Source organism: Pezoporus flaviventris, unplaced genomic scaffold, assembly GCF_033815535.1.
Source record: "Pezoporus flaviventris isolate CSIRO_AGI_PZ_B2104156 unplaced genomic scaffold, CSIRO_AGI_Pfla_v1 ptg000020l, whole genome shotgun sequence".
Taxonomy (NCBI): domain Eukaryota; kingdom Metazoa; phylum Chordata; class Aves; order Psittaciformes; family Psittacidae; genus Pezoporus; species Pezoporus flaviventris.
This window is the reverse complement of record NW_026892568.1, coordinates 8,414,055-8,437,276: the sequence shown is the minus strand read 5'-3', so window position 1 is coordinate 8,437,276 and position 23,222 is coordinate 8,414,055. Positions and strand designations below refer to the sequence as shown.

The 23,222-nt window shown below is 41.1% G+C and overlaps 1 protein-coding gene across 4 annotated transcripts; it reads left to right on the top strand.

Annotated features, from left to right (window-relative positions):
* Positions 1-81: 81 nt before the first annotated feature.
* On the top strand, positions 82-19,454 carry MFSD11 (major facilitator superfamily domain containing 11). 4 transcript variants are annotated; one of them, XM_061455572.1, is made up of 15 exons: positions 82-219; positions 2,318-2,477; positions 2,705-2,844; positions 4,338-4,393; positions 5,646-5,753; positions 6,115-6,194; positions 6,299-6,395; positions 8,507-8,565; positions 11,056-11,197; positions 12,019-12,059; positions 13,133-13,198; positions 15,456-15,581; positions 16,772-16,946; positions 18,074-18,209; positions 18,676-19,454. In XM_061455572.1, the coding sequence occupies exons 2-15, from the start codon at positions 2,468-2,470 to the stop codon at positions 18,841-18,843; spliced, it is 1,404 nt and encodes a 467-aa protein (XP_061311556.1). In that variant the 5' UTR covers positions 82-219; positions 2,318-2,467; the 3' UTR covers positions 18,844-19,454. The 4 variants fall into 4 exon arrangements, with proteins under 4 accessions (XP_061311556.1, XP_061311558.1, XP_061311555.1 ...); XM_061455574.1 differs by lacking the exon at positions 82-219 and having other exon boundaries at positions 2,239-2,477; positions 2,716-2,844; XM_061455571.1 differs by lacking the exon at positions 82-219 and having other exon boundaries at positions 2,239-2,477.
* The last annotated feature ends 3,768 nt before the right edge of the window (positions 19,455-23,222 follow it).

Below are 23,222 nucleotides of genomic sequence, written 5' to 3'. Positions count from 1 at the left end.
GCCTCCCTCCCCGAGCCCCGTTTTCGTTTTCCTTATTATTATTATTGTTCGTTTCTTTTTTCACTGCCTGCCGCGGATCCCGGAGGAGCGCAAGCGGGAAAGCGGCTGCTAAATTAATAACTCTCCCGTTGTTCAAAGTGATCGTTGAGGCGGCTCCGCCGTTGACCCGGAAGGGCTCGGCGGAGGCGGGGAAATTTTGAACAATGTGCTCTGAAAACGGTAAAAAAAAATAAATAAATAAAAAATTAATCTAAAATCCTAACGGAAACAGGGCGGGGGCTGGGGGAGGGGAGGGGCGGGGAACGCCGCCGGGCGGAAAGGGAAAGTAGCGATCCCGAAGGGGATGGGCCCTCGCGCGGGTGGGCGGGGAGGCGGCTCAAAATGGCGGAGCGCTGTGAGGGGAGGCGGGCTGGAGCGGTGGGGCGGGTGCTGTGAGGGGAGGCGGGCTGGAGCGGTGGGGCGGGTGTTGTGAGGGGAGGCGGGCTGGAGCGGTGGGGCGGGTGTTGTGAGGGGAGGCGGGCTGGAGCGGTGGGGCGGGTGCTGTGAGGGGAGGCGGGCTGGAGCGGTGGGGCGGGTGTTGTGAGGGGAGGCGGGCTGGAGCGGTGGGGCGGGTGCTGTGAGGGCAGGCGGGCTGTGGTCTTGAGGGGTAGGCAGTGCTCTTCGTGGGGTGTTCTTCACCTCCTGCCCACAGCAGTGCCTGGGGAGGCCGCCTCGGTCTGTGCGGCGCTGGATGTGGGCTGTGGTGCGGTGGTAGAGCCCTCGTTGCGAGGCGATCTCCCGCGGCTGCACCCGTCTGTGTCCGGGAGCTGCGAGTCGAGCTGGGAAACGTCAGCTACCCTCATGTACACACCGTGTGCTCTGTGGGGCTGTGCTTTGTTAAAGTGGGAACAAGGGAGATTAGCACAGCCCGTGTGTAAAAGTGACAGATTCACAGAGTTTTGTAGGGAATAACGTGAGAGCTTCCCCCTCCCAAAAAGGTGTTGCTGAGTGACTACAGACACTGAATCAAATTTCCAGGCTCCAAATGTAAATTCTAATACCTGGTTCTTCTCTTAATACAATAAGTGTGTCTATCCATCTGTTCCGTAGTACTGTGTTAAGAATAGACAGAGACAATAGTGATTTATTCAGTGAAATGATAGCATTAACAATGAGAAAACAAACTCAGAATTTAAATCCTCCTCCTTGCTGCAATCGCGTTTAATATTTTTTGCACTGAAGTATAAAAATAAGCAGTGACATCGACAGAAACCCGGAAGCAACAGGACTTCAGGAAGTCAAATAAACTGGTACTGATTTTCACACTGCATTGCTTTGTGCTGTATTTGTTCTGGTTTTTCCCAGATAATTTTGCTTTAAAATTGTAATTCGTCTCCTCAAATGTGAAGTTTCTCTTTACAATGATTTCCCTAAAGTGACAGAGAGGGTTTCCTGTGTCTCTTCTTCCCCAGGTTCAGTGACTTCAATACAAGCTGTTACCAAAAGGATTGCTCCAGTGCACCAGCCCAGTTTGCTGTGCAGGCAGATGAATCCTTATGGTGGCACAAGAGGAAGAGGCATGAGTGGGACACAGAGCCCAGAGGATATTAAAAGGCTGGTACTATAAATTCATAGTTTAAAAAAGGAAGAAGAGAGCTTTGCTTGTGTTAAACACCTCCCCACGCACACCTTGATAGTCTAATAGGAGGCCCAACAGGGCAGACAGAAGACAGTGACAGTGAAAAGCAGCCATTCCATGTGATCGAGCCTCTTTTGGCTTTTAACAGAGATGTTCACAAGTTAAAGTTCAATTGCTCTGAAGTTTATTATTTAGAAACAATGTGAAGTATAATAGTAAGGGCATGTAATTGATAATTATAATGCTGTTCCTTGAGATAAGGCAGTGAAAGATTATGAAGACTCTTTTCTATCCTGTGTCACTGGGAGGATGACAGAAGCACCATGGAGAGCTTGTGTGCTGATGGCACTGAGTTACGTGTTTTTTCCAAGGTGGGATCATTTCCCCTTTGGAATAACTCTGTGTGGATTCAGTGGATTAAACAGTTGTCTTAGATGATTTCCTGAGGCTTTTCTTGCATTGCCAGGTGTTATTTAGTGGATAGAGATTACAAGTCTTAGACAAGTACAAATCATTTTATGTTAAGGATTAGCAGATTACCACCCCTTTAAGCAGCAGAGGTATACTTCATAAAACTGCATTTCCCAGAGTGCACACAGGCTGGGTCAGCTGATGTAGATTGGGAAATGTTCCTTATTTCCTGTCCAACATGCATGGAAATGACTCCCGTGGACGAATGTCTCATCTTTTCTTTGTCAGGTGATTTAGAGGCTGTGTTCTGGAATTCGGATTTCAAGCAATGGCAAGCAACTGAGCTGATGAACTAGCTTGATACCTTGGAAACTTCTTCATCTGGGGGAAGGTGATGTCATGAAGGAGTGACACCCTGCAGTCTGCTCTGTTAACTTCATGGGAAAAGGTAGAGAATGTGGGTCTTTACCCTTTGTACCAGACTTTTCTTTGGTGTTTGCTTTTCAAGTTACTGATTTTACTGTACAATATTGAAGAGCTGGTTGATGGTTATGTCCTAACAGCTGATAAGTAGCCCGCAGTAATCATCATTTTTTAAGCTTTCTTTTTTTTTCTTTTATTCCTTTTGCTTGTTTGTTTTTAACAGCAGTTAAGAGGAAACTTTTAAAGGAAAAGAGACTTTCCAGACTGAAGCTGAGGCCTTGGCAAGAAAACACAAGATGTCTCCTGAATCCAAAAAGCTTTCCAACATCATTATCTTGGGAGTCTCATTTATGCTTATATTCACTGCTTTCCAAACCTGTGGAAATATTGCGGTAGGTGTGGATTTCAAAACATGCCAAGTTTTCTGTCACAGTTATTCATCCTTCATTGCCTTTTGTGTACTCTAAGAGGTACTTTACATGGCATTTCTTAGTGTGGAAGACACCTTGACATTTTATCTCTATTGGTTCTGTGTTAACTAGATGAAGTTGGTGAACTGGATAATTAAGCAGTTTAAGATAGCAGTGCTACACATGGTACTGTGCCTGATTGCTTAGAAAGGAGAAAATTAATCTTACCAAATGTTTGCTGTTTAAAATAGTGTCTGTTTTGACACTTGAACAATTGAATTGCATGGGACTTGTCATATTTCTGATTATTCCATATAGTCTCCTTCAAAATATTTGCCGAAGTTGTTATTATTAACTATGCCCTTGAGTGTTTTTCCTAATCTAAATGTATTTTTCTGTTCTAACAAACTAGATATTGAGGGGGAGTATGAGGATAACATTTGACAAGGAGTCAGACTTCCGTAATTGCTACAACTGCCAAGTCACCATCTGAAAAAGTAATTTACTGCTTTAGTAGTGTGTATCTCTTTGTGTGCTGAAGCAAAATTGAGCATAACAATCCAAATTTACCATTAAAAGCAGATTGCACTCTAACTGCTTGCAGTTTTAGAATCCTGCTACTGATATACTCAGTCCAGATCCTCTAACTTACGGAGCTGTCAACGTTGCTTTCAGTATTAGTAATGTGCCTGAAGGACAGTTAGATTTCAACATATCTCTTGAGCCTACTGGTCTTGCAGCTTCTCTTTTCTTGCGTGCAAGAAGAATCCTTCCTGGGTTCAGACGTATAAATGTCCTTCACTGCTTTATAGGAGTAACTACTTTAGAATGGTTTTTGTAAGTGTCATTTTCAGCATGACACTGGATGTCAGTACAGCCCAGGAATCTGAGAAGTTCTGCAGTGAATTGAGAGCACCTCACTAAATTACACCCAGTGATCATGCAATCATGTAATTTATAGTCATTAAAGTCATTCCAGGTGACTTGCAATCAGATCTGCCCACCAAGCCAACTGATTCCGTGGTCTCATGATCATTAAATGCTGATTCAAGGGAAAAAAATAGGAACAGGGAAATAACAGGAAACCAGAAAGAACGGAAACTCTAATCAGAAGCTCAGAGTTAGGCCAAATGGAGAGTATTTTGAAACTTCTCCTTTTTTCCCACTTTTTAAATTTAGATAGTCATACAAATCTACCTTAGAGAGGCATTCGGTGAAACAAAACTTCTGTGAATTATTTTAAGGTCTCTGATGAAATCATGATATACTGGTTACTACTACAAACGTTTTCCTGCCAAGTATCTCCTTCACCTTCATTGTGGAGGTGGTGTGAGTTGTAATTAACACTTTAAGTACTTTGTAGAGTCTATTAATGATCAATTCTAATGTTTGATACTGACTTCAAACTGATGCAAGTGTTCTCAGACTACAAGATATATTCTAGCATATGACAATGTATGATTTTCTCCTCACAGCAAACTGTTATCACAAATTTAAACAGCACGGACTTCCATGGCAGTGGCTACACAAGGTAATTTACACAGATCTTACTTTGCTCCTTGCAGGGTGAAGGCAGTTATAATGCCATCTGGTAGAGATATATTCTCAAGAGATTGTAGCATTCTGCTGACTTTGAAATTTAGTGACATACTCAAAGGAGTTTTAAACAGGCTTCTCACATTCACGCCAGTTCTACTTTGAATTACGTCTAGTTGAACTACAGATCTGTTTTGCATGTTCTCTTTCTAGGGAGAAAACCCACCATATGGTCATCACATTGTCAGCATTTTGTCTTAGGAGAGGAAGAATGTGGAAGTTTTAAAATAAATAAAACTGCTCACTAAGCCCTGCTTGTTTGCCTTTAGAATCATAGAATCAGAAACAACCAGGTTGGAAACAATCTTTAAGATCATCAAGTCCAGCCGTTCCCCAGCACTGCCAAGGCCACCACTAACCCGTGGCACTGGGGCCTTGTCTACACAGTGTATGAACACTTGCAGGGAGGGTGACTCGAGCCCTGCCCTGGGCAGCCTGTTCCAATGCCTGAGCACCCTTTGGGGAAAGAATTGTTCCTCAGCTCCATCTAAACCTCCCATGGTGGAGGTCAAGGCCATTTCCTCTTGTCTGATCACTTGTTACTTGGGAGAAGAGACCTTTGTGTAGGATAGGTGGCATGGATAAGCTTCCAGGAGATACGGGAACATAAACATTAAAGATGCAGTCAGAAATGAGAAGCAAAGCCACGAGAAGCTGTTCTGTGTTATTGCACTGGCACATTCAAACTTGTCAAGCGTGAGCAGGGACCTTTTGTATCCCAAATTAACTGGTCATGTAGGAGAACCTGGTTGCTGCTTTGAGGGTTATTATCTTCTTTTAAACTAAAAATACAGTTGGCAGAAAATATATAAATTTTCCGTGGTGTATTTGGCAGAGCATAAAAACCTCACTGAGAGACAAGTGAGGCTCTGAAACATTCTCCTCTAGAAGTCCTAGGCACAAAGTACAGTAACTATTGTTGAGGCACAGTGTGACAAATGCATATTGTAAATTATTATGCTTGCATGCAATAGTCTATTCAGCAATCCAAGAAACACTCCCATACAGAGTGCAGTGGATGAAAGTAACAAAAGAAAGGAAGGAAAAGTTTGACCATGAAGGTTATGCAGTTACGTAAGTTGTGTATGTACTTAACTTGATGTTTTGGAATCAAGTGAACATTCCTAAATCAGTTGCACTTACATCCTATGTTCTAAGTACTTACTCATCTTTGTTTATTTTTGTAGCATGTCCATCATTTATGGAGTATTCTCTGCATCAAATCTTATCTCACCCTCAGTGGTTGCAATAGTAGAACCTCAGCTCTCCATGGTTGTTAGTGGTGTATTTTATAGGTAAGTATTACTTTTGAATTTTTGTCTGCTTCCTCTTAAATGATTGTCTTTTTGACATCTAAGGCTACCATGCCACACATGACATTGTACTGGCTAAGCAAAGCACCTGGGAGAGATACTGTTTGTATCAGTAGATGTGTAATTGCCCAGTTACTGGAAACAGTGTATTTTTCCTCCAGCTTGTCCAGACTTCGGAGTTCAGGTGTGGTCTCAAGGTAGTGACTAGAAAATAAAATTCTACATGCCTAGTGGAGTAAAGATTCCCTTTTTTCACATACAACCTAAGCTAAGTGAGCTATCTGATTGTTCAAAAGCAGTGTTCACTTGTCTGTATGCAATAAACTGATCTGTTCTATTCTAGCCTATACATTGCAGTTTTTATCCAACCTACAACATGGGCTTTCTACACTGCTTCTGTTTTTATTGGGATTGCAGCTGCTGGTAAGTGTTGTTCTTACCCTGCTTACTGTAAGCTATATTTGCTATATTTGAATATACCTGTAAAACATTTTTATTACTTGAGCAATATATTCCATCTCTTCCAGTCCTGTGGACAGCACAGGGAAATTGCTTGACTGTAAATTCAGATGAAAACACCATTGGAAGGAACAGTGGAGTATTTTGGGCTCTCTTACAGTCCAGGTAAGCTTTATTTGTGACTCTTTATTTGGTTGTGTACACATTCTGCTTTTTACATTTTTGGTAAGTGGAGACTGCATTAAAAAACACTCTGCTGGTACCTTATAGTCAGTGAATCACAGAATGGTTTGGGTTGGAAAGGACCGTAACATCACCTACTTCCAGCCCCAAGCTGGAGGGAGAGGTGAAAGGAACATTTCTATTGCTATTGTGCGTTATAGAACAGTGAATGAAAGTTACATAGTGCAAACTTCTGCTCTCAATGTGCTATTTCTGTTAGGGGAACATTGACATATGTGACACAAATCTTGTTGATTGTGAGGGCTGTGCTAATTAGTGTCAGTACCCTGATTGCTCTAATTAGCCCTGAACCATCTCACCTGGCACGTCCACCACACCCTTCCCATCTGCCCATGGGCCAGGCACCCCATTTAAACTCAGTTCTGGGCACCCAGTTCTTCTGGAGCTGTGTTGCAGGGGACTGGGTTTCCAGCTCACCTGTAGCCTTATATGTGCCTGGCAGTGGGTCTTGCTGTTCTGGTCTATAGGCTGTTTTCTTATTTTGGGTTTGCTCTGTCTTCTCACTGTGAAACTATGTGGGAATTGCTGGACCTGACTCTGGTCTGTGGGCTGACTTCCCAGCTTGACCCTCAGACCTGCCTTAGTAGCATGAGCTTCTATGGTGGTCAAGGCTTTAGTTGACCCTGCTTACAGTCTTTGGGTCTGCCCTGCTTGCCTTGCTTGAGAACTGTGGGGCTGGGCTCTAGCTGCTGAGGTGCTTTCTTTGCTGGATGATTTATCCCTTTGACTTTTACCCTCCTTTTCCCTGAGGCAGCAGCCAGACCTTGCTGCTTATTGAGAAGGTGAAGATAGTGAAGTTGGACCTGTCAGTCAGAAAAGAGATCTTGTTGTTGATAGTACTCTGATAAGCTTGAGTGCTGTTGCAACAAAAAAAGTCTTGGCATCAAGAAAGGTAGTGGGTGCTGTATTGCTGCCATTGAATATTTTGTGTGGATATAGTTTATGGTTCTTGTGTAATGCATTTAGGGTATGGGGGAAATAAAAACATGCAAGAAGGTAGAGTTGCTGACTTCAGAGGCTAAGAAGTTTGGGACTCAGCTGAGGAGGATTATGCCATGTCATCAGAACATGGAGGTTTTCAGCAAGTGAGCTGAACGTAGAACTGTTGCTCACTAAATGCTGCTGCACTAGAACTCAGGTGGCTTGGTGAAACCAGAAGAGGACAGGCTTGAAACAGATAAGATGCTACTTTATACAGTGGGTGATTAAACTCTTACAGCTTGTTGCCACAGGAAAGTGTAGAGTTGGATGGTGTCAGCAAGATCAAAAAGGGATCAAACAAATTTACTGGCAATAGGTCCAAAAATGGTTCCTGAAGAGAGAGACCTTCTACTACCTCTAATACAGCAGTTCTGGATAGTGGGAGATGAGGAGAGGAATGAATTGCTGAAGGTGCTGAGGCTTTTGAGTCTGTACTAGAGGTCATTGATAATGTCTCAACCCGTGGCATGCTACTTCTGTTCCCCGAGTTTCAGGTTCCATAATTAACCTATCAGTATGTTATCAGGGTAGCAATTTCCACAAACCCAAGTAATTGTGTGTTTTACAGTGAGTAAAATGCCTGGCTTTATATGAGGAAACTTGACTCTGGGGCTGTTTTGAATTGCTGTTTATTCAGAGTTATTAGATTTTAGGAAACACTAGGTAGGAACACAGAATTTCCTTTGAGCTGTTAACACCAGTGTTGGAGCAATTCTTCAGTACTCTTCCAAGGAAGTGTTGCATTACCTCCAGAAACATGTCCACTTTCTAACCTATACCCTTCAAAAATGAGACACAGGCAACATAGATGCAGATTGCCTAACTTATGCTACCACTTGGGTCTTGATGGCTAGAAATGAAGAGCCAACGTTACAGGGAAGAATCCTCTGCTGCGTTTGAAGTTTTGTATAGAGTAAGTAGTTTGCATGGAGAGGGATTAGTGTCTTTATTTCTTTCACAGTGGCACAGTACCTTTTTTTCATAGTATTAGTATTATTGTGATGCTACACCCTTAATCTTGTCCTGTTCACCTTTGTCCTTTTTGTTTACAGCTTGTTTTTTGGAAACATGTATATATACTTTGCTTGGCAAGGAAAAACTCACATATCAGGTGGGTACTGCTTGCTTATATGGGAGGCCATCCTTTAAAACATGGTAGCATGTTTAAGTAAGGAACTGGAAAGTGGCAAGAAACTTACTCAATAGCAGACTTTTTCCCCCCTAATTTATTGTAAAGCTATTTTTGGAGTATGCTTTTCATTTAGTGTTCCATGGTACTCCCAGCCCTTGTATTATGTATGTTATTTTTCTACGTGCAGTACACTTTGAGTACCTTCCTTTAGGGTACTGTCTGTGAAAGTCTTCACAATGCTCATTTAGAATAAGGTTTTCCACGATAGCTATTCTGGGATTTTCCGTGCACAGACATGCTCATGCCAAATTACACATTTTGTAGAATCATAGGATGGTTGGGGTTGAGAGGGACCATAAGGTCACCTAGTTCCAACCCCCTGCTGCGGGCAGGGACACCTCACACTAGACTCTGTTTCCCCAAGGCTCCGTCCAACCTGGCCTTGAATGCTTCCAAGGATGGAGCACTTAACGCTTCTCTGGGCACCCACCATCCTCATAGGAAAGAACTTCCTTATATCCAGCCTGAACTTCCCCTGTTTAAGGCCATTAACTCTTGTCCTATCGTTACATTTCCTGATGAGAAGTCCCTCTCTGGCATCCAAAATAGAAATAAAAAGAAGGAAACATTCATGATGAAAGATAGCTAAGTTAGGCAGAAAATATTTTGGGGGAAAGGTATTCTGGAATGGCTGTATTTTTAATATGTGTATGATCCTATTACAAAGGAAATTCCTAGTATAGACTGAAATTGATTAAACTGTAACATAAAGGAAAAGAAAGGAAAGCTATCCCAGTTCACAGTTGCACTAACCACTGTGGTGGTGCAAAGTAGTGTAGGAAGACAGAGGTTGAGATATGCAGCTGCACTGAGAGTGGGCTGCTGCTGCTTAAACTGGCAGTGTTGCTGGTGGAGTGTTTGAGAACTTGGTCTTCCTTTCTTGGCATAATCTATGAAGACTAATTCCTGATGGAATTGTAAAGAGCAGGACTTTATATGTTTAAGAAGCTGGATAGCTGTTCGGACTCAGTGGTTTTAAAGCAGAGATCTATGGCAACTGTTTAAGTAAGCAAGGCAAGTAGGTGGGGGTATCCACTAAGAAAACAGAGCAAAATCTAAGATTGTAATTATAAAAACTGAACACTGATGGAAAGAAACAAACATTTTGTAAACAAATAGGGTTGATTCCTGTGCTGTAATAACTGTGAGAGTTTTCCTTATTGTAGTCTTGAAGTCAAATGTCTACTGGAGGTGTCAATTCCTTTTAACATCTAAAAGATCAGGATACTTCTGCTCTAGTCAATCAGGAATAACATGTTGCCTTTTAAATGATGATTATTAGCCTTCAGAAGTACTGCCCTGTTGAGATGAATAATCTGCTTCATGCTGCTGTTAGATCTGACTTCAGGCTCTCCACAGACACAGGCTTGGTAGCACAGCACAGGTTGATTTTTGAAGATAATGTTCCATGTTCCTTCATCTCTAACAAAAAGGTTTAAGTGTTATTGAAAGTACTGGAAACACTTTGAACCTGGTGGGCCTGAAATTCCCTGTGTTCCAAATTTCATTGCTCTTGCTAACCACAGAATAGAGCAGTTAACTATGAGGGAGTTCTGCTCTTACGTTTTCCTCTACCTTTAAATGTCTTGAGACTCCTCTTTATTACAAAATGTTGATACTGGAAGGTTTGATGGTGTTTAAAATCAATCCCTCCTTCCTTTTACAACCTGTAGAAAATATTACAGGCATTTCAAGGTGAAGCCCATATTCACTTTTTGTCCTGTAATCGTACACAGGTTATATTTGTAGCAATTTTACCTTTACATTTAAGCTAAAGGGGAATTAAATAGAAGTGTAGACAATTTCTTCAGAACCATACACTAGTTCAGTCACTATTAGCTGTTTCTTGGTTTTTTTTTATTTCCTCTGCTTAAAATTTGTAAATGGGAGTGAATTCTGCATTGTGCTAAACAAGTGGCAAGTGCAGCAGTTACCTTCCTCTAGATGCACATCACATGCTCTATTAGTTACTGAGGTTTTGGTGGGTTTAAGGCCTTTGTAATTTACAAGCCTTAGCAGTTCCTGATGTTATGGCACTAATATTTCTGGTGCTGCTAAAGAGCTTTTCTAGAAACCTGAAGGGGTTTGGAGTAGTTTGCTATGTCCACTCTGAATTATGTAAGTCTTGAAAGATGTACTTCTGCTAATAATTTATGCATTCCTCCTTAGTCATACTCTTTGCATGGCAGAAAATGCCAGTGACACTCTTTAGTATGCTGATATTTTGTTAGCATCATAAAACTGAGACAAATTTTCCAGCAGCTGGGTACCTTGTGCTCCTACCTTGTGGAAGGTAGGTTAGAAAATGAGTATGCATTTTAAACAGCTCTGGAGTATGTCTGTATTAGTTCTTTAAGGTATTTGAATTGCTTTTGCACATCTAGTTATGTCTTGTTTGTTTTTCCACAGAGAGTGATCGCAGAACTGTCTTCATTGCTCTGACTGTTATCAGTCTTGTGGGCACAGTTCTGTTCTTTCTGATTAGGAAACAAGAGGACACAAAAGCTCCAGGGGAGGAAAATTCTACTAACGAAATCCCAGGGGACAGCTCGTAAGTACTTGTGGCAAGAACATGTTGTTACTTTTGTGCTCCTAGTCCTCACTGGAGCATCATGCATTTAGTTTCCCCTGTACACTGGAAACATGAATGTTGTGAACAACCTGAACTTTTTAGATTTGATAGAATAGTGTCTGTACTTCAATAAGTGAGAATGAGTGTTCTTTATATGATGTATTGTCAAGGGTGGAGTGCAGTACTGCACATTGCTTTTCCAGTAAGTGCATGCCTTTGGAAAGCTACCTTTTACCTCTGATTATTATTGAACATGTATCTGCCTTTCATAGTCTGTCTTCTACTCGTTAACCCAGTTTAAAGACTGGAATCATCAGAAAACCCTTTTTATGGGTTATCCTTAACATATTGAAATATGCTTTTCATATGTTCTCTAAATATATATATATGTCACCCTAAGCAAAATAAATACACTAGAAACACACAGGTACACAGGTAGCTTCAGTACAGCTTTGCCCAAAGCATCAGTTTAAGTTTTTTTGATTTATTTAAAGAACAATGAAAATGTTAGAAAAAGATTAGTAAATATGCCTGTGAAAAAATCGTTAAAGCTATAAAAAGCTCAGAAGAAAGGTGCTGTTAAGCAGGTTAATTTTGGAATGGCATTCACTAGCACAGAAATAGTTGGTTTTTGTTAATAGTTTAGATTCTCAGAAATATTTAATAATATAATAGCATATTCCAGTATATAGTGCTGGGCTAGAAAGTATACAGGAAATTGGAACAATTGATCTGCCTTCCAGCATAGCAAGACTGTGGTTATTCTTTTTCCATTTTGACCAAGTCATTTATTTGCCCAGGTCTGCACAAAACAAAATGACAAGAGCGCTGGCTGCCTTCAGTAAGTACTGTTCCACATAAGAGTTGCTTTGAAACACACTGACATGTCCTTTCCAGCTCTCCATCATTCTGCTGATAATGTGATCATGTACTAATCACTTAGAGGACAAAATTGTAAACAAATAAGGTGTCAAGAATGCATTTCAGTTATTCCCTTTGAATATAGACCTTCAGGGATGGAAGAATGACTGCCAGATGATAATATCTTTCAGACTGGAGATGACAGTTCCCATAGGTACACAGGGCTGATGAGCTTTAAGCCTCAGAGGAATTGAGTTGTCTATGTGATCATTTGGGATTTTGAGCCTAGACGAAATGGGCCTTGCAACTGGAAAAGCCTGGGAACCACCAAACTCCTTTCAGGTGACAGTATCATACGAACAGATGACTGAAAGAGAGGAAGTGAAGTAGGCTTCGCTTCAGTTACGTACTAGTATAGTCTTGGAGAAATTTGGAGGGGTACTTCTTTGTAAAGTAGCTTGGATCTGAAACTAAATCAACAGCTTCCTTATATATGAGCTTCTTTATAACAGCTGCTTTATATTTGTGCTCGTATAGATGAGCACAAAAAGAGCTTGAAACCTTAAAAAGAAAGAAGAACTTTACTACCAAGATAAAGAAGTGGTTACATACTGTTTTATTTAGTCACCAAGTGAACTTAACAAGAATTTGAACTGCAGCACCTGCAGTTTCCACTGGAGCTTGATGTGCTCTGCATGTGACTGTTAAGCTTGTTTTGAGAACACAGGATCATCACTGAGAATTTATGTATCATTTTAGGAGACAATTGCCATGGACTGAGTACAAATACACAATGAACAGAAAATTGTATGCTCATTGAAAGCTGTGTATCCTCTGTTCAGCATTTCCCTCCTTGATTTCCTTACAAAACAAAGATTTCAGATCACAGCATATCTTTTAAAAGGCAGATCAGGGTCAGTTTTAGCTCTCTGTTCAATGAAGTCATAGTTTGCAGAATTTTAACCTGATTTTGCTTTAAGCAAAGCGCAGAAGAAAGTGTAATAATCTCAGTGCTATCAGAAGTTATTAATTTCCATTATTATGTCTTTACAGAGAAATCTATAAAGCTGAGCTTCACCAAAGAAATTATGCTGCTCAGTGTTACAACAGCATACACAGGTATGGAGCAAACAGAGTGTGTAATGTAGTAATGTCAGGGCATTGTTCGGAATGTTAACCCCAGGGCAGGTTTGCAGTTCCATATCTCTGCAAACATTACTTGAATATTTCAGTTAACTTTGAATAAGTTACGACATTCCTGTGTTCTGAAAAACATTTCTGTACAGGAGGAGGGGTGCACAAAGACTGCAAGTACTGACAGATGTTGTAACTCTTGGCTCAGTACAGCTCTGGGTCCCAAATTGAGGGTTAGGCAAAATGGCTATCAATATCAATAGGCTGTAGATTGTTCAATGCAGTTGCATTGGAATTAAAGTAATGCTTGTACGTTTTAATTTTTGTCACCTTCATTAAGGCATGGGAGATTTCTAACAGTTTTTGGTTTAGTCTTGGTTCTGTTGGGGAAAATTTAGCCATTTTCAACTATTTTTGTCATTAATATTTGCTGTGGCCAAGGCTCTCCTTAGCAACTTCTAGTTAATCCTGGTCTGCCATTATTAGACCAAGATATGAAATTTAAACCAAATAACATTATTTTTGCTGTATAGAAGTGGTTCTTCCACAGAAATACTCTTAAAATATTCAAAATGTAACTGAGATCTTTTAATGATTTTTTGGGGGGGGGGCTTCTTGCTACTTATTTGGCTTCAGAAATAGTTTTGTTCATGACCAAATTAAGTTTTAGGGAGAATAGATACCTCAGTTCTGAGTCACTGTTATGGAAAATTGTTGTTAGCTCTTGTAGGTGAAAAGAAAAACTTAGATGTGAACAGACTCTAAACAGTGCCACAACATCTGCTGAAGTTTGCAGTCGGCTTCTGGTAGAGAAATAGTGGTGGGAGCTATGAAGTCAGTTCGTACTAGCCGCTTTACTGAGTTACACGTTGCTTCACGGCATCTCCAGTGTTGTGTTAACCCAGTTTAACTAACTTGAATTCCTCTTGTAGCACAGTGGGGATGTGAGCCAAGTAACAAGGGGAGGCGTTCAGGCAGGTTTGGCCTGATTAATCCTAAATTTGAGTTTACAGGTAGCAGGAAAAAAGCAATCCAGTTTGGGAAAAACAGCTGCTGCCACCTGGTGGCTCCTGGTCAGTATTGCCACTTTAGTAGGAAAATACAAAATCCTATCAATCGTAGAATCAGGTTGGAAAAGACCTTTAAGATCATAAAGTCCAACCGCTTCCCAGCACTGCCAAGGCTACCGCTAAACCATGTTCCTGAGGGTCTCATCTACATGGATTTTGAGCATGTTATCACTTACTCCTTGGGAGCAGAGATCAGGCCCCTGCTGGCTCCATCCTCCTTTCAGGTAGCTGTAGAGGGTGATAAGGTGCCCCCTGAACGTTCTCTTCTCGAGACTAAACCCCCCAAGGTTCCTCATTCATTCGTCATCACACTTCTGCTCTGAATCACAAAAGCTTTTATTAACAAAAGTTGATGGTTATATTATTAAGACTGCTCAAAGTTTACCCTTTTTGAAGCTCTTAAGTTCCTGTGCCATACAGGTAGCCTGGACTATATATATATATATGTGTAAATGGTGTACTATATATTTGCAGTAGCAAAAGGCAAAGGAGGTAAATCATAAACAGTTTTATTTTGAGCTATTTTTCTTTGTTTAGGCATAAGTTTGCATTGTTTTAAATACACTTTTTATTAAAGAAACAGGTATTTTTATACTGATGGTTGCTTATAGTCATGCAAGTTGGACTCAGCTTTGTCACCTTTCCTCACAGTAATGGCAATAAAACCGAGTATTTTAAGCAGCAGTTCTTTCTCAGATTTTATTCACTATGTATGTATAGAAAAGCAGCACAGTCCGTTTTAGGAAACTTAGCTCCTAATTGGTATTTGGGATGTGGGGACTTTCGTAGGACTGCTGTAACCTGGGGGGGGAATTCTTACACTGAAATTTCCATTACTTTAAGTGTTACTTTACATGGCACTTGGATGAAATTCCAAAGTTCTTGAAATGCAGAAGTATAAACTAGCTAGAGGGTTGTGCCACAGCAACAATACTGACCCAAAGTGCCTGTGACATTAGTTAGTGATGTTGTTCTTTTTGCTATGGTTTTTCTAAGCTCATAGGAGAATATCATATTACATAGTTTAAAATTCCCTGTTGAATTCTCTTTCACATACCTCTTTTAAATATATTTACATGAAAGACACTGTAGAGAAAACCAGACTTTAGACATAAAGATTTGTCATTACTTTGGTAATGGTTCATTTATTATTTGCTTGGTTTCCTTCAAAGGTGTGGAATTAACCTTCTTTTCTGGAGTATATGGGACGTGCATTGGTGCTGTGAATAGGTTTGGCAATGAAGCAAAAAGCCTTATTGGGCTCTCTGGTATTTTTATTGGTGTTGGAGAAATTTTGGGTGAGTCTATATTTATTATCTGGTACACAAAAAAGGATTAAGATGATATAGTTATTCAAAGTGGGGGGGTTTATATTTAAACGGTGTCTTTCAAGCTTCCAGCAATGTGTATGTGAACAAAACCTGAAATAATAGGAGCAAAATGGGCAATGTGGCTCCTTACTGCACTGTGAATTACACGTCACGCTTTGTAAAGTGGTTCTGGAGTAGGAGGTGACATATTGAATCCTAAGAGTCTGCATTTTTTGGATTAGCACAAATCATAGAATCCCAGACTGGTTTGGGCTGGAAAGGACCTTAAGATTATCCAGTTCCAATCCCTGCCACAGGCAGGGACACCTTCCACTAGAGCAGCTTGCTCCAAGCCCCTGTGTCCAGCCTGGCCTTGAACACTGCCAGGCATGGGGCACCCACAGCTTCTCTGGGCACCCTGTGCCAGCACCTCAGCACCCTCACAGGGAAGAGCTTCTGCCTTACATCTAACCTGAACTACCCCTGTTTTAGTTTGAGCCCATCACCCCTTGTCCTAACGCTACAGTCCCTGATGTAGAGTACCCCAGCATCCTTGTAGCTCCCTTCAGACATTGGAAGCTGCTCTGAGGTCTCCACCCAGCTTCTCTCCAGGCTGAACAGCCCCAATGTTCTCAGCCTGTCTTCATATGGGAGGTGCTCCAGCCCCTGATCTTCCTCGTGGCCCTAAAAGAAGAACAGAAATACCTAAATCTTAGCATGAGAGAAACACTGGGCTACAATGTCATTGAGGAGCTGTCAACCTTTTGATATTCTGTTTTTTGAACATTATTATGTTTACTTTTTTATTAAAGTCATGTTGTAACTTAATGTTTTAATAAATTGTTGCACTAAAGATGTCTTTCTTTTAAAGAGGTTCGCTTGTGTTAAATGAGATGTAACATTTGAATAAAATTGCATTAAGTAATTGTTTTTTGCTTAAACTTAAGTACTACAATGTTTAACCAGAAACCACTGTTCACTAACAATGTGCATGCAGAGAGAGAGGTGCATGCTCTTTCAGTTAAGAGCTAAGCACTTGTCCATTGATCTTTCAGTTATCCAACATGGAGGAATTTATAATCTTAAGTTGTCAGCACTTTTTTTACAGTATTCTAAGTTTGGTTCTATGTTTATATCTTCAGTTTTGGTTTAATTATTCAGCTTTTTCACTGCTACAGGTGGAGGAATCTTTGGTTTGCTGAGCAAGAAGAACCGCTTTGGCCGGAACCCTGTGGTGATGCTTGGCATCATTGTCCACTTCTTAGCCTTTTACTTAATTTTTTTCAACATACCAAATGATGCCCCTATTGCTCCTATGGAAGGAACAGATGATATTGCGTACATGATTCCAAGGTATGTGAACTTTTCCCTTTGGCTGCTATAACTCAATGTATATAAACAGCTTGTTCCTGTAACAGAAAATTCCTTGAAGCTGCTTTTCTGTGTAGTGACTAACTCCATAGAAAAAGCTTTTAGGAATTCTATTTTTATGCAAGGTATATATTCTACCAGTGTGCATCCAATTTAGGCACTTGAATGGCATAAGAATTAAAAGCATTAGGATGTTTGATAGCAAATATATTGCTTTTGAACTGCCATTCCTGACATCTAGTCAGGACAGCCTGACTAGCGAGACCAGCAACTATTGTACTAGATGTCAGGAATTCAGTTTATTTTAAAACAGTGTTGGGTTCAGTTGTACTACAGCAGGAGCACTGAGAAGATGTTTTTAGACACTCCATGTGGCAGCCTTGTGCTGTTGCAATGGTTTCCAAGTCTTTCAGTGCTTGTTGTCAAATCCACTTGGTCTAACTGGTGCTGTCCTATGCCTGTCTTACAGCCCTAAGTGTTAGGGGAAGGATGTAGGGAGCTTTCTTATCACTGCAACTTCCTTTTGAAGTGTTTTTTGTCAGTTTGGGTGAAAATAGTGTTGTCAGTTTGTGCAGGCACAGCTGCTAACTTGCAACTAAGCATTTAGAATCATAGAATCAATAAGGTTGGAAAAGACCTTTAAGATCATCAAGTCCAACATTTACCTCTGGACTGCTAAAGCTACCCCTAAACCATGTCAGTGTGTGGCAGTGTGGGTGACTTTTCTTTAACTGGAGTGTTTTGCTGCAGAATGAACTGGTATTTTTCTAGTATTCCTGCAGATTTTATCAACTTGCCATGTGTATATCAGCTTCTAGTCTCTGCCTTGTGGGTTTTGTGGCTCCAAGTACCAATCAGAGTTCTTTTAGTGGTTCTAATTCAGACTAAAATTGACTGCAGGTAACAGTACCAGTAGTCTTGGCATTCAAGAAACTAAAATCTGATGAAACTATTCTTTTTTTGCCAAGCCAGGCAGTCCTAGTTCTCTTTCAGTGAGTTTTAGGTTGATAACTTCCATTCTCAGTTTCCAATTAGTCTGCCAATTAGTTTATAGATGTGTAAGCTGTTTGAATGAATGGCTTTTAAATCTGATTCACTCTCTCCTTCAGCAAAAACGTGGCCATATTCTGCAGCTTCCTGTTGGGCCTGGGAGACAGCTGCTTTAACACCCAGCTCCTCAGTATTTTAGGCTTCCTGTATTCAGAAGACAGTGCTCCTGCCTTTGCCATCTTTAAGTTTGTTCAGGTACTACTTAACAAAGCCTTTTGACAGTATGATTGTGGAATGTTATCAAAATGTTGGGTTGAGTTTTTAATGAGCTGAGAAAGAGAATGTTTCTGAACAGATTTCATCCTGAATTTTGGTATAGAATAGTTTGTAATGCTGTAAAACTGGAAGTAACTGACTGACTTCAAAGCCTTGGCTGTGTTGTTTGTAGACAAACTTTTAAAATAGCAGAGAAGTGCATTTGAGATGCTACAAGCACTTGAGTTTTCTGCAGTGAACACTGTTTAAATACAAGTAAAAACTAAATCTGTTGTATATCATACCAAGCCATATGTTGAGCTGTAATGAAGTTTTATGATTGCATGTCTTCCACAGAAGCATGCTACTGAGAGTTGAACATTAAACTGTATGTATCAATTTGATTCTTGTGCAGTAATACTGGATATCTCCACTGATAATCTCTTTACACTGTTTTTCCTCTCAGTCCATCTGTGCAGCAGTTGCCTATTTCTACAGCAACTACTTCCTTCTGCAGTGGCAGCTCCTCATCATGGTGGCTGTGGGCTTCTTTGGAACAATTACCTTCTTTCTGGTGGAGCGGAAAGCAGCAGCAACTCTTGCTGCCCGTGGCTCGGACTACAGCAGCATTTGACCCATATACTGTGCCTAGTCCAACGTAAGGAACAGCATGGGCACCTTTATTGTGAAGTGATGTGAGAAGGTGAAAAGATCAAGTTGCTGCAGAGTTTGGGATGAAGGAAGCTACTACTAAATCACCATCACTTTAACTGAATGGGGGAACATGAGAGAAAATGCCACATTTGAAAGGCTTTTCTTGCTTTAATCAGCTGGGTTTGGTATTTATGGTCTTAAAAAACCCAGTGTTAGAAATGGAAGGGAATGCAGAGATTTCTGGATTGAACAACTCTGGTTTGAGATGTACCTTTCAGGATGTAATTGCCTCGTTTCATTCTGCCATGCACTACAGAATTAGTGGGGTTTTTTTCCTCCCTAAACTATTTTTCCTATATCCTGGTTCTGCAGACACTTGAATTCTTGTATTGAACAGTGATATTTTTATAGGGTACATGGTATACAGAATGCCTGTGCAGCTGAGGAATCAATTTGTCATTGACTTTGCCACAATTAGACATGCAGAAGTATTTCTGTGGGAAATGTTGCCTTCTTATTCTGTATCATCCAGTTCCTTGTTTCCCATTTGTTTATTAATGTATTTCATGTGCTTAAATTTTATCACATCCATGTTTTGGAGGGTTTTTTGTGTGTGTTTTTTGTTTTCTTTTTTTTTTTAAAGAAAATAGATGAGGCTGTAGTGTGATGCAAAAGATCTGAGAAGAATTTGAAGTAGTTGCCCTTAGCCACCTTAAAGATGTGTTCCTGAGAGCTGTGAAGTGTTGATAGTTGAAATGAGCCTCTTGGTTCAGCATCTCAGAATTGAACTGTGTTACTGTGTTGGGATTGCTGCTGAACCTTTCTCAGGGCAATGCTATGTGAAGGACCATAAGGCACAGCTTCGCTCCCAGACTCCCAAATCGTGCTTTTGAGTTCAGTGAAATTTTCATCACAATTGGTGATGGGAGCATTGTCTAAGGTAACTTTTTAAAGTGCAAACAGTTCAGAATGTGAGTTGCAAGAATAATCCTGCAGTGTTTGATCTACTGCATGGCCTAAAAAGACCTGAAAAACTTGATCCGAGTTGTTTCATTCAGGATATTTTTGGGAGGACTCTACTGTAATCTTATGCTGCCAGATGCAAAAGCCAGTTACTAGCAGAGTAGCCAAGTTTTAATCCTAAATCGTTACAGATGATGTAAATACAGGCAGTGAATACAGCTCACCTGGATTTTTATCTGTCTACATGACTGTAGTACTTGCAGTTATGTTTCTGTCTAGTGGGCAAACAAGATGCAATGCAAGAGCAGCTATGGGACAGTGATAGGCTGTTTTTAGACACTCCATTGAGCTATTTGTAAAAAGGTACCATTTTCCAACCTTTTTCTGTGCACAGATCAGGATATTAATGTCTCTAATAAGATAAGTAAAAAAATCAACTCGATATGTGTCAGTAGCTCCTACATGTCATAATAAAGTAGGTGTACCCAAGGTTAAGCTTAGTGAAAGGAGTATGGTATTTCTTGTGACATCAGCTGTCACTTCTGCTCTCGAAGAGCACATAACATGCAGCTCCCATGAAGCACAGCCTTCTTCATGCACAGTCAGACAGCAAAGAGGGATTATTTAACAGGCATATAGAAAGGGAATTTTAAATTCACTGCAGGCTTTTGCTGTGAGATCAGTAAGTTGTTAATGGGAGGATGAGAGGGTACCTGAACACTTGGCAAGCAATCAAATCCATGAGGACAGCCGGGAGAGAAAGCCCTTGTGTATTCACAGGAGATTTAATGAATGATGGAAAAGAGAATGAGGCAGAACACACACTTGAGCGGGGGGTTACCAGAGCCACTCCAATTTGTCAGACAAACTGGAAGAGCATTCAGTATTCAACCAATATGTATGATTAATGTGACTAGCAGCATTCTAATGCCTCTCACTGCTGTTATCCTGTAATTTGAAGCAAACTATTCTTATATACTAAGCACCATAAAAGGTATAACTGATAGGAGGCTGCCATTGATGAGAGTTCTCTTGTTGCTGCACATTTGTGTATTCTCCCAAGTAGCAAAATGGATAGCTTCCAGTATCTGCAAGGGGCTCCAAGGATGCTGGAGAGGGACTCTTCATCAGGGACTGCAGTGATAGGACAAGAGGTGATGGGTTCAAACTTCAACAGGTGTAGTTCAGGTTAGATCTAAGGAAGTTCTTTACTGTGAAGGTGGAGAGGTGCTGGCACAGGCTGCCCCAAAAAGCTGTGGCTGCCCCATCCCTGGCAGTGTTCAAGGCCAGGTTGGACACAGGGGCTTGGAGCAAGCTGCTCTAGTGGAAGGTGTCCCTGCCTGTGGCAGGGGGTTGGAACTGAATGATCTTAAGGTTTTTTCCAACACAACCCATTCTATGGTTCTGTAGCTAGGTAGCAGCTCACAATTTGCCTTTTAAATTGATCCCTTTTAATGAAGAACTTCTGTGATGTTCATCTGCCATGTAAGAATTATGTGAACTATTTTCTTAGGTAGTTCCAAAAAGCATTTTGAGACTGAGTTTAAGAGATACTAATGAACTGAAGTTTCAGAACCTCTGCGTAGCTGATATTTTTTCCCCTCTTCTGCTTGGTTTGACAATATCAGATAATGTTACAAGGCTGTTCAGAAGTATTTATTGGGGCATTAAAGTGAAGAAAGTAGTACTCTGTGACAAATTGTACAAGAAATGATGGCATTCTCAACACATGCATCAGAACAGACTTAATGATTATCCTAATGAAAATGCTTTTATATCAGGTGAGTGTCCTGGCTCTTTACAGTATGTTTTTTCATGGTCACAGCCATACAAATGAAAATGAATCAAAGAGAATGCTTTTGTTAATATGCTTGTTCAGTTGTCAGAATTGCTCTTGTCATTGTTTTAAAGTCATGTTAAGGGCTGTAGAAAAGGGAGATGCAGTTTGATGGATCTCAGAAGTGCTTTGTGGGCACCTGTGAGGACCTGCTTAGGAAGAGGAAAATGTTTGGTTTAGTGCTAAGCTGCCCTTTGGAACCACTTAATTCTAGTTGTGGTGTGGACTAGTGAAATGTCTTGGGGAAAATCAGGGTGGCTGCTTCAGTCCTAGCTGGGTTCCTTTCCTTGTCCTCTTTGAGAGCTTGTCTTAAGACTGATGCTGTTGTTGAGAGGAGAATGTCTCTGTGCCTTCAGAGGCATCAGGCTAACAGAATAGGCATAAGACTGATGCTCTCTGTTGTTGTGTTAGGGCACACAGCAGGTAGACACTAGGCAGTGTTAAACTCACCAGTACCACAAGCATTTCTGCTGTAATTGGAAGTCCTGGAGCAAATACAGTGTGAGTGAGGCTGAAAAATGAGTGTTCCAGCACTCGCATTCACATGGCATCCTTACCTCACTGCAGAGTGAAATAGAGAAGCAATTGCGGACAAGTCTGAGTGACATTTATGGATAATTATTATTATTATACTTCATAAGAGCTTAATTCTGCAGATTCTCAGATGTGTTGGTGGGAAGTGAAGCGCTGCCCCATCGCAGTTAGTGGCAGAGGACAGTGCTTCTCATCCCTGTGGGTGTGCAGCGGCATCAGCATGGAACAGCTCTTTGCCCGTGCTCCATGATTTGACACATAAAACATGACTGCTGGGGAAGGAAAAAGTGTTATGCACACACTGGATTTCATTTCATGCACAAAGCAATTGGATTTACATTTTCCAAGCTGGTAAAATTATTTATGGTGTTCTACAGCAAACAAATACACCACCAGTCCCAGGGATAGGGAGAGGAGGATGACTTGAAATGCTGTGACACTGGAAGCTTCATGTTCCAGACACGCTTCCCAGATATACTGAGGGAGATCTAGGTGTGCTGTGTAATGCTATTAGTTAAGGAAAGTGCTGTTAGACTCCAGTGGAGAGGGGCTGTGACTGTCGATAACCCTGAGGTATTCTGAGGGACTGTTCCCCTGTGGGTTAGCCATGAGCTCCTTTGCACATGGCCATTTCCAAAGCTCCTGCCTGGCAGCCTTACTCTAACCCCCAACTTCCCTCAGGGCTTATCTTTGAGTCCAGGTCCTTGCTGTTGGTCCATGTTTGAGCTACAAAGAGGTAGCACCCCTGCGGATGGAGCTCTGGGGTGAGGACTGCATTCCTGGGGCTGTCACAAGGGCACTCAGACCTTGGGTGTTACCCACCATGATCATTATTTTTTTCCCCAAGTAAGTGCTGTATTGCTTGGATTCATGGCTGGGCTGGAGAATGGGTTCCAGGGCATAAGCTGGTTCTGCTTGGGCAGTTTTAAACATTCCAGTTTGAACTTGGGGGGGGGGGGGGGGGTTGGAATTAAATATATATGGGTCTCATTCTGCTTTCCAGCACCAGGCTGCAGATTCACTGC